Source organism: Microchirus variegatus (genome assembly GCF_963457635.1).
Source record: "Microchirus variegatus genome assembly, chromosome: 18".
In the NCBI taxonomy this organism is placed as follows: domain Eukaryota; kingdom Metazoa; phylum Chordata; class Actinopteri; order Pleuronectiformes; family Soleidae; genus Microchirus; species Microchirus variegatus.
This window is the reverse complement of record NC_139819.1, coordinates 2,831,500-2,842,783: the sequence shown is the minus strand read 5'-3', so window position 1 is coordinate 2,842,783 and position 11,284 is coordinate 2,831,500. Positions and strand designations below refer to the sequence as shown.

General features: G+C 40.6%; 1 protein-coding gene across 3 annotated transcripts; it reads right to left on the bottom strand.

Annotated features, from left to right (window-relative positions):
* Positions 1–2,512: 2,512 nt before the first annotated feature.
* On the bottom strand, positions 2,513–10,963 carry zfand5a (zinc finger, AN1-type domain 5a). Of its 3 annotated transcripts, none has more exons than XM_083905229.1 (6): positions 10,695–10,963; positions 4,788–4,931; positions 4,583–4,688; positions 4,359–4,444; positions 2,972–3,100; positions 2,513–2,845 (listed from the first exon to the last, which is right to left on the bottom strand). In XM_083905229.1, exons 1-6 carry the CDS (start codon positions 10,717–10,719, stop codon positions 2,697–2,699), a joined length of 639 nt encoding a protein of 212 aa, XP_083761355.1. In that variant the 5' UTR covers positions 10,720–10,963; the 3' UTR covers positions 2,513–2,696. The 3 variants fall into 3 exon arrangements, with proteins under 3 accessions (XP_083761355.1, XP_083761356.1, XP_083761357.1); XM_083905230.1 differs by having other exon boundaries at positions 10,767–10,963; XM_083905231.1 differs by lacking the exon at positions 10,695–10,963 and adding an exon at positions 10,624–10,663.
* Positions 10,964–11,284: the final 321 nt, after the last annotated feature.

Below are 11,284 nucleotides of genomic sequence, written 5' to 3'. Positions count from 1 at the left end.
GGAATTTTGAGTCGATTTTTTAATTTTCAGCAGAATACTGCATATAAGTAGTATTTGGAATTATAAATAGAATTTGGGATTATAAGTATGTTTGGGGATTATAAGTAGATTTAGAATTTTAATTGAGTAGATTTTGGAATTTTAATTAAGTAGATTTTGGAATTTTAAGTAGATTTTGGAATTTTCAGCAGAATTCTGAACTATAAGTAGAATTCTGAACAATAAGTTGATTCTGGAATTACTAATAGAATTTAGAACTATAGGCAGATTTTGGAATTTTAAGTAGAATTCTGAATATTTTGGAATTATAAGTACATTTTGGAATTTTAAATAGAATTTATAACTATAAGTACACAACTATAAGTAGCATTTGTAACTTTTTTTTATTACAATTTAAAAAAGGCTGTAAATCATCACACACAGAGTCGTGCTTATGTCTCTCTGTACAGTTTTTATTTACATGATACTATTCTGTCGTAATGCTGGATAGCAAGATTATACGTAATACATAAATATCAACACAGTTTGTTGTTTTTTCTTTTTTTTTGTACAAATTTGCATATAACTAAGAATCAGATAAGAAAAAAAAAAAACCTCACACAGATACATACAGTTATCCTTTAAATGAAACACACACACACACACACACACACACATCCTTACAGGGAGGAAGGAGAATAAAACAAAACAGGGATTAACACGAGTCACAAACACACACGGGCTTCATTTGTGTCAGGCAGCCGTGAAAACACACATTATTCGCACAGGTGTGTGCACGAGCCCGCGCACGAACACACACACACGCACACACACAATTTTCTACGGTGCTCTATCGCAGACCAACAGCTGTTAGAAAGATGAGAAGTTAACATCTAATCTTAGTTTCTATTATTTTTCATAACTAACTCTGGCATGCTCCTGTAGTTCTGTAAACATGTGCTGATAAAACCAGGGAGCTTCACACACGCACGCACACACACACACACACACACACTTCTGTTAGCGTATTTTAAAAAACAAAAAAAATGAAACTTTAAATTTTAAATGGTTCACATTATGGAAGATGACGAAGGCCACATGTGAACAATAGAAAAAAAGTCAGAATTATGTGGTTAAATTCAGAATTACATCAAATCCAGATATTTTTTCAATTCATTGAATCTCTGAATTCATTGAGATCAAAGTAAAAATGATGTGAGTGAAGTCAGAATTCAGATTTGTTTTTAATAGTTTCATCTTAGAATTCTGCAAATAAAAAAAAAAGTTCACTTGTGGCCCTAATCCTTCCATATTCACATAATTCCACAAATGCACAGAATACATGCGCTAACATCAGTTCAATAACAATGGAAGAAAGAGAAAAAAAATAAAAAATAAAAAGGTAACATAACATAATTGTCGTTTAGCAAATGTCTGAAACCCCCCGAAGTCGTGTGAAGCTAAAAAAAACGTCAGAAACGCTGAAACACGAGCACAGGCGTAGATTACGTCATCGTGCATTTATCCCATTCATTCATTCATTACTTCAATTCATTCCAACAATAATCGTAGCCTAAAGTCACCTGATCTGCCAGATCTCGCACAACCCCCCCCCCCCCCCCCCCCCACCTGCTGCCCCAGGCGTCCAGGATATACAATCAAGTCCAGTCTGGAAACTCCGTTAGCCGTTAGCATGTCCACTGAAAAAGTCCGGGAAAAACAGCCTCATCACAATCAAGACCGTTGAGGCTTACATCCACACGGCGTCCACACCAAACAGGAAGTTGGAATTCTGTTTCGTTCGGTTAGCATGTTTTTTTCCCTTTAAAATCTAAATCTCAGACCCATTTAGAAAGTGGAATGGTGATTGTGATTTGTGATGTTTATTCCGAGAAATGTTGCTATATTTCATTACTTTATCGAGTTTAAATACGACGGATGATTTACGGTCGTGTGGATGTGGCCTCTCCGATCACATGGTCACCGAGGCCGACGGTCAAACGCGACCCCGCGGTTCTGCCGGGATCGACTTAAAGTGAAACGGGAAGACGGCAAAGCTTAACACAGCAGCTGTGAGGTAGGTATCGCTGTGGAAAGACAGAGTAACGGCGCCCCCTGTGCACAGTGGGGGGCAGTTACGCTATGCTTCAGTACGCTTCTCCAAAAAACGGTGCAAAAAAAAAAAACGGAGACCGGAACAGGAAGTTCAAAGTTCGAGGGACACTCGTGTGACAAACGCTTGGCAGGAGTCTTGACAAAATGGCCGCCGACGGTTTGGCACAAAATGGCGCCTGGTTTGGGGTGAGAGGAGCACAGCTTATCCTGGACAGTTAACCTGGGCTGCTTTTCATAAGACGATAATAATAATAATAATAATAATAAAAAAGAGAAGGAGAAGAACTCAACAGCAGCAAAAAGAAAAGAAGAATCACACCACGGAAAAAAACCAAAAACTAATGAGTTAATCAAAGTGATCATTCATGCATTCATCTCCCTCAGACACCAGCTTCACTTTTTTCCCCTCTTTTTTCCCCCCCCCCGCCACGTTCTTCTTGAGGTTGAGTCATTTTGTAAATCAAGTCCTTTCCAATCGCTAACTCGCTCCGTCTCAGAAGGTTCACACTCGTACTCCAGTCAAAGGTCAAAGGTCAAAGGTTTGTGTGTGTTTGCCGTCGTTTTTTTTTTGCCGTCGCTCTCCACCGCGCGCGCTCAAACATCTATATTCTCTGGATCTTGTCGGCCACGACGACGGGGTTCTCTTTGCGGATCTTTGCGGCCGCCTCGGCCTTGTAGTCGTAGGGACAGTTGTGCTTGTCCGAGTATCGGTGGATGCCGCAGAACAGGTTACCGCAGCGACAGTCGAAGCCTGGAAACAAACAAACAAACAAACAAACAAACACACGCAGGGAGTTACAGTCGGTTCTCAAACAAGATGGTGGGATAGATGTTGTGAAACAGGGATTCCCGTGAGAAGCTCCGCCCCCTGACTCACCTGTGAGACCCACTCTTTTGCGACACATGAAGCACCTGTTCTTCTTAGGTTTGGGGGCGTCGCCCGGGTTTTCCTCGCTGCTGGACGAAGCCGTGGGAGCAGAACTAGAAGCAGCCGGCTGGATTACAACTACACAAAAGAAAAGAAATATAAATAATAAATACTTACCATCAGCCGCACTTTAATCCCAGATTACAGTTACATGAACGGTGTCTAATGTGAGTGTTTAATTGTTCTGTGCCAAACGTTTTAAACAGGTTTATTTCTGGACAGAATCGCTCTCCTGAAGCACGTAACAGTGAGCGAGAGGGGCGATAATCTGAGGCTGAAGAAATAATCTGAAGCTACAGAAGTAATCTGAGGCTGCAAAAATAATCTGAAACTACAGAGATCATCTGAGGCTGCAGAGATAACATGAGGCTGCAGAGATAACATGAGGCTACAGAAATAATCTGAGGCTGAAGAAATAATCTGAAACTACAGAGATCATCTGAGGCTATAGAAATAATCTGAGGCTGAAGAAATAATCTGAGGCTGCAGAAATAACATGAGGCTACAGAAATAATCTGAGTCTTAAGAAATAATCTGAGGCTACGGAATTAATCTGAGGCTTCAGAAATAATCTGAGGCTACGGAATTAATCTGAGGCTTCAGAAATAACCTGAGGCTACAGAAATGACCTGAGGCTACAGAAATAATCTGAGGCTGCAGAAATAATCTGAGGCTACAGAAATAATCTGAGGCTGCAGAAATAATCTGAGGTTGCAGAAATAATCTGATGCTACAGAAATAATCTGAGGCTACAGACATAATCTGAGGCTGCAGAAATAATCTGATGCTACAGACATAATCTGAGGCTACAGAAATAATCTGAGGCTGCAGAAATAATCTGAGGCTGCAGAAATAATCTGATGCTACAGACATAATCTGAGGCTACAGAAATAATCTGAGGCTACAGACATAATCTGAGGCTGCAGAAATAATCTGATGCTACAGACATAATCTGAGGCTACAGAAATAATCTGAGGCTGCAGAAATAATCTGAGGTTGCAGAAATAATCTGATGCTACAGACATAATCTGAGGCTACAGAAATAATCTGAGGCTACAGACATAATCTGAGGCTACATAAATAATCTGAGGCTACAGAATAGACATAATCTGAGGCTACATAAATAATCTGATGGTGCTGACATAATCTGAGGCTGCAGGGGCTGCAGAAATCAACAATTATGTTGAAGTGAAATGAGGAAGATTGCGTATATAGTTTGTATTATATTTTGTGTGTATAAAAGTGTATAAAGTCACGTATTGTATAAAGGTTATGAACGTGAGAGTGTGTGTGTGGACGTCTCTGGAATAATGAAGGATGAGGTAAATTGATTTACCGGGGTCGAGGATTTCAGGCTTGTCCTCCCTGGAGATGCTCATCTCTGTCATTTGTTGAGTCACAGGAAGAGATCCTTGAACACTTCTGGACGATTGAATATGTAAATAAGAGAGAGAGAGAGAGAGGGGGGGGGGGGGTGAGCAGGAGAGACCAGATTACACACTCATAATAATCCATTTCTGGTGTGATTCTATAGACGTGTGGCACAGATCCGGGACCGACCTCGACATCTCAGCTGAAGAGGCAGATGAAGAAGCTTCCACCTTGGCTAAAGTGGCCTCTAGTCTCTGGATGGCCGAGGCCTCTGAGGTAGGACTGACAGCTGAGGCTGTCACACACAAACAGAGACCACAACGTTAGACAGAAATAAATAAAACACAATATGTTTTTGATGCATCGGGTTGTGTTTCTTGTGTGTATCTCTTACCCATGCGGTCGCTGCTCTGCTGCCGCGTCAGGTGTTCCTTATAACACACGGAGCACATGCCGTTGGTTCGTGGGTTGCCGTAGAAACCACAGCCTGTGGCACACAGCATGGGCACCGCGCTCTGGTTGGTTTCTTGGGCCATTGCTGATTTTAACAAAACAGAAACGGAGAGACAGAATGTTTAGTATTTACTGTATGACACACACACACACACACACACACACACACACACACACACACACACACACTTTGCTGCTGTCGTTCCTGATGACCCGTTTCCACGGCGACGCGTGTTTCGGTGGCAGATAACAGCACAGAGTCACGTTATGTAAATGAGAAAACAGCGCGGCTCGTCTGATTTGACTGAACACTGTGTTCTGTTCGACACCTTTGGCGGAAAATTGACTCACAGCTTTGTTCACTGTTGTCTCCTCCCTCCTTTCCTCCCTCCTTTCCTCCCTCCTCCCTCGCCAACATTTGTTTTTTTAACGACAAAGAAAATCATGTCGTGATTATTACGACACAGACACACAATGACTGCCTCGTTAAGTCATCATCGTCTGAACATGCGACAGCGCCGTGATTCATTTCTGCTCGTTCAATAACAAAGATAATGATAATAATGATAATGATGATGATGATGATGATGATGAGCCAAGAAAAAAAACAGGTCAATGTTTTTCCTTCCTTTGTCTGTCTCTGTCTCTCTGTCTGTCTCCTCCCTGTGGTTCTGACCACAAGAGACATTTCAAAACTACGCCAGTCATTTCTCTCTCCCTCACACACACACACACACACACACACACGAGTCATGTGAGTAACTAATGACGTTGTTTGTTGCTTCAGCAGCAGGAAGTTGTGTAAAGACAGACATGAAAGACAGGAAACTGTGTAAAGGTCCAGGTCAGAGTCGACAGTGTTTCCACCGCCTCGACTCGCCCGAGTACGTACGATGCGTGACGTCGTCAGACTGCCGGCCCCTGATTGGTCAGAGCGACGACGTACGACACAAGAATCAAGCTGAACAAAGACTTGACAATCCCAAAATAAACGGGGGGTTAATCTCTAAAATTTACTAGGGAAAATGTCTCTGTCATGAAATGTCACGGCAGTTTTCATGAAGCCGCGCAGTGATGACTCCGCCCACGCTGAGTAGGCACTTTTTTTGTGGTGGAAAACCAAGCTAAGCTAAGCCGTGCTGTGCTGAGGCGAGTCGAGCTGTGACCAGAGTGGAAAAGGGACAAACAGCAGCAGCTCACAGACGTCACAGTGTTTTCACTGTAAATAACCTTTGACCTTGTTGAGCACGAACAAACACAGCAGCTGCTGAGTCATCGTTTTTCTGGAGAAGGAGGAGGAGCTTCATGTTTCTACTCTTACTATTTCTACTGTTTCTACTGTTTCTACTGTTACTGTTTCTAGTGTTTCTGTTTCTATTGTTTCTGTTTCTATTTCTAGTGTAACTGATTCTACTGTTTCTAGTGTTACTGTTTCTATTGTTACTGTTTCTATTGTTTCTGTTTCTATTGTTTCTGTTTCTATTGTTTCTGTTTCTATTTCTATTGTAACTGTTTCTATTGTTTCTAGTGTTACTGTTTCAAGGGTTACTGTTACCGTTTCTAGTGTTACTGTTTCTATTGTTTCTGTTTATAGTGTAACTGTTTCTATTGTTTCTAGTGTTACTGTTTCTATTGTAACTGTTTCTATTGTTTCTAGTGTTACTGTTTCTATTGTTTCTAGTGTTACTGTTTCTATTGTAACTGTTTCTATTGTTTCTAGTGTTACTGTTTCTATTGTTTCTGTTTCTAGTGTAACTGTTTCTATTGTTTCTGTTTATAATGTAACTGTTTCTATTGTTTCTGTTTCTTTTGTAACTGTTTCTAGTGTAACTGTTTCTATTGTTTCTGTTTCTTTTGTAACTGTTTCTAGTGTTACTGTTTCTATTGTTTCTGTTTCTAGTGTAACTGTTTCTGTTTCTATTGTAACCGTTTCTACTGTTTCTAGTGTTACTGTTTATATTGTTTGTAGTATTACTGTATCTATTGTAACTGTTTCTACTGTTAGTGTTTCTATTGTTATCATTTCTACTGTTTCTATTGTTACGGTTTCTACCATTTATACTGTTACTGTGTCTACTGTTACTGCTTCCACTGTTTCTATTGTTACTGTTGCTCTTGTTTCTACTATTACTGTTTCTTTTGTTGCAGCTTCTACTGTTTCTATTGTAACTGTTTCTATTGTTACGATCTCTACTGTTTCTTATGGAGACAAACGAGGTCAGTAGAGCTTCATGTTCCAGCAAAGACTGAAAAACTGACCACACAAAAACAAGCATATGGAACTATGTGTTTTCTGTCTTTGTTTCAGGTCACTGAAAAATATGATCACTATTGCAAGATTATAACATATAATATGTGTATGTAACATATAATATGTGTAAATCAAAAAAACCTCTCCTGTGACCCATCTGTGGGCCCCGACCCCGTCTTTGAATCAACCATCTCCATCTTTATATCAAAACACACCATTGTCTGACAACAGTGCCACCTACTGCCACAGTGTCATCACGTTGTTTGTATGACGTCACTAACCAGAGCTGCATTTATAGATTTTGCCGAGTCACGACTTGTGAAGACGATTTTTCTATTCAAACTCTGAGACTGAGGACACGTTTGTTTCTATAAATATCTGCCTCCATGTGAACATGAGCTCAGGACGCTCTGATGCACCAGTGACATCACAGACCAGGGAGGGGCCAAACCTAAGCCCCGCCCCCCCCCCTATGTCGTGTCAGCAGAGGGTTTCCTGGGAAAAGCCTCCTCTCTTCCTCTCTGCGTCACATGTTCCAGCTGCTGACGAACATCAGGTCAGTGCTGGGAAGTTTGGAACGTGTCATTAACAGGAATGTTGGAAACGCTGGTTTACCGCGTAGATCTTTACGCTTGTTTTGCTTTTACGTTAGTTCCGCTGTCAAACTTTGGCCCGTAAACGTCATATATATATATTAAGATACAGTTTTTACTGTAACTTCTCAGTAATTATGTCATAAAATGTGTTTTTTGGTCAAAATATGTCGACATTAACTTCATTTTTTGCCGTTTTTAATCTGAATCGTGCTGTTTATATGTTATTTTATTTCTTACTGATTTAAAGTGTTGATTTTTTAGAAAATGGGGTGAGATGAAGGTGAAGGAGACAGCTGTGTGTGTGTGTGTGTGTGCGTTTTGTCGTCACACAGAGGAACATTGTGTCTCAGCTGTTACGCTCGGACTCCAGCTGTCACCAAAACAAACACACGTCAACACGCTAACTTGACCTTTACCGTGTCCTCGTGGTCACGCAAAACATCGCACAACCAGAACCACAACTGTCCTATTTCTCATTTATACGTTAGTTGTTTTACGTTACAGAATCCACAGTAGTTCTGAATCAACGGTAAATCACAGATATTACCGTCTATGACTCTTTAAATTGATTAAAAGTTTCATAAAAGTCAAAATAACAAGCAGAGAAGAGGAAAAGACAAGAAAAAATAGCTATAAATATAAGTAGCATATCCCTTAACCTTGAATATCTAAATATATACTATTAACTTAAGTTATTATTGCATTATTTTGATGATACTTGTGTCCAGATTTTCACGTTTTTAACATTTAATGATCAAATTATGACATCATCACTCATGAATATGGATTATTTAGTATTTTCATTGCTGCTCGTGAGCACAAACAACAAAATTATGTCTTTTTTTACTGGGATTTTCTGGAAAAATCTAGCATATCTAGCCCAGTGTGGTGTAAAAAACCCTGAAAAAGAAAGAAAGTAGAAGTGGATTGTTACACGTCCTGGGGTAAGTTTGGGGATTTCCAGCTCAGATCATTCATTCACACACAAACGATTCCACTTCCTTTGAAGAAAAGTGCTCGCGCCACAGAGAAGCAGTAAAAAAACAAAAAAAACAGGACTCATGACGACTCTCAGCTGAGAGACAACGGTTTGATTATTAATCCAAACAAAAGAGAGAAACACTGTGTTTCTTCTGAATCTGCTGAGCTCGTGTTTCACGCTCTGCTGGACACGAAAAAAAACCACCGAGTCACAAACAGAGGCCACAAAAATCACTCTGAACAACGGGATTATGGTGGATTTTCATCACGAGGACAATCACAGATGGACCTAAGTGTTAATATTTAACACGAGTGATGCTTTTATGTTGTCTAATTCAACAACAAAGCAGAAGTATCATAGAATATCTATAAGTGAGTTTGGCACAGATGTTTTTTATTGGTGTAATTGTGACAGGAAATGTTTACATCACCATATTTATAGTGATAAACGGCAAATAATGGACTGAATTTGTTATTTAAAGAAATACTTGTTATCAGTCGTGGTTATAAAAAGTTGTCAGGTGACGAATGTTAACTACGTTACAAAATGCTGTAAAGTTACAAGCTAAGTGTTGACAAAAACATGACTAATGTTAGCATAAAGTGATTAACGTGTTACAGTAGACGGAAAACAAAGGCTACAACTAACCATCATTTCTTTCAGCTAAGACAATCAGTTTTGTCCATAAACGTCAGAAAAGACCAAGCCCCAAGAAATAAATCACTACGACTGTATGTTGGTGGGATTTTCAAAGCAATAACGTGAAATATTAACAATTCACCACAATCAACTTGTTTTTTACGGACACTTTTAATCTCGATACGTGAAAAAAAATATCGTACGATATTAAGTGTCAGTTTGCGGAGAAAATGTTGCGTCGCCGCCTTGTTCTTCCTCGTCTCTTTTAAAACAACGAGGACACACAGAGTGAGGTTTGTTGAAATAAAGACAGAGTGAGGACTCTGTTCCTCTGGGCTCTCTTTGTTTCTCTCTTTGTCTGCCGCTTCCTGTTCAGACATGGCTGTTTTTCTCGCTCCAGCGACGCAATAACGTCGTTTTTTGACGACGTTTTTTAACAACAAACGCGATCAGACGAACGCATTTATACCCAAAATGAGATCGAAACACCGAATTCACCTGGGTTTTCTCATTCTTCGCCTCCTCAGACGAAACTACAGCAAAGAAACAGTGGAGAAAAAAAAGCTCTCGTGACCCGAAACCTCGTTTAAAAATGAAAGTAAAATCATATTCAGACATTTCAGAGAAAACCTCAAGCTCCACTTGTTCATTCGGCTTAAATGAATTTTCTATTTGTGGACAGGAATTAGCTTTGGCTTTAGATCTCCCATCCCCCAGCTTCAGCTCCGACAAACAGAAAAAACACAGACTGTGTGATCATCATCATCATCATCATCATCAACAGCAGAAACTGGAGCTGTTTCTGTCTGACACACACACACACACACACACACGTCTGTCTCCATGTTCTCTGTTTTTTTTACAACACACACACTCGGATTATAATCTCCTTCATCCCAGGGAACAATGAAGCAGATACTGAGGAAAATGAAGCTGAATCTGATCAAACAAAGACGATACTATGTCGCAACATGAGAGACCAACATGTAATCCCACACACACACACACACACATCAAAGGCCTCACACCGACTCTAACCCCCCACTGAATCCAGATTAACGTGTTCTGTTCTGTAATCTGGTTCATATATATGTTAAAAAAAACAATACAGACTTTTGTAATCCAAATATATGTTGTAATTTTCTGAGATAATCTGCTCAGAATGAGACGAACGAGGTTAAAAAACTGTGTTTAGAATGTTTAAAAATAAACTGCTAATGATGAGGGTGACACACACACACACACACACACACACACACACACACACACACACACACACACACACACACACACACAGAGAGCAGCTGACCTCTGAAGCCTCCCTTTAAAGGTCACCTCTCTCTCTCTCTCTCTCGCTCTATTGTTGTTGTTGTTGTTTACCTTCACAGGGATTAAATCTCTTCATCGTCGTTAAGAAAAAACAAAAATAAAATATTAATCCGTGATCATCACCTGCTGCAAACCGGCGGTTCTTCTCACGCGCGACGACGACGGCGAAGAAGAGGAATTAAAGCAGCTGTTGTTGTTGTTGTTGTTGATGAAGAAAAAAAAGCTCGGTGTTTCTCTTGTTCTCCAGACTCCCACTGGTGTGTGTGTGTGTGTGAGCGTGTGAGTGTGTGAGTGTGTCCTCTCTCTCCTCTGTGAGTGTGTTCCTCTTACTGTCACACACACACACGTTTCTTTGCCTTTAACTCTCTCTCTCTCTCTGTTTGTTTCCTTCTTTAGTCAGAGGGTTGGCCTCTCTCTCTCTCTCTCTCTCTCTCTCTCTCTCTCTCTCTCTCTCTCTCGCTCCTGCCCGGAGGATGATGACGTCACGGGTGAAACAACACGTCTCCATTGGCTGGAGCTGCTGTGTGGAGGAGGAGGAGGAGGAGGAGGGAAGTGTGCGCGTGCGCAAAACCACCAGGCTTACGTTATCATTACACATGCATTCGTCATCCTCCTACAAGGACACAGACCTTTGTGATGAG

Excerpts from the sequence above, each read along its gene's own strand:
- zfand5a (XM_083905229.1), bottom strand. The coding sequence starts at position 10,719 with ATGAAGAGATTTAATCCCTGTGAAG. Across the intron at positions 4,689-4,787 it reads GCAGAGCAGCGACCGCATGG|CCTCAGCTGTCAGTCCTACC; the intron begins GTAAGAGATACA and ends TGTGTGTGACAG. Across the intron at positions 2,846-2,971 it reads CAAAAGAGTGGGTCTCACAG|GCTTCGACTGTCGCTGCGGT; the intron begins GTGAGTCAGGGG and ends GTTTGTTTCCAG.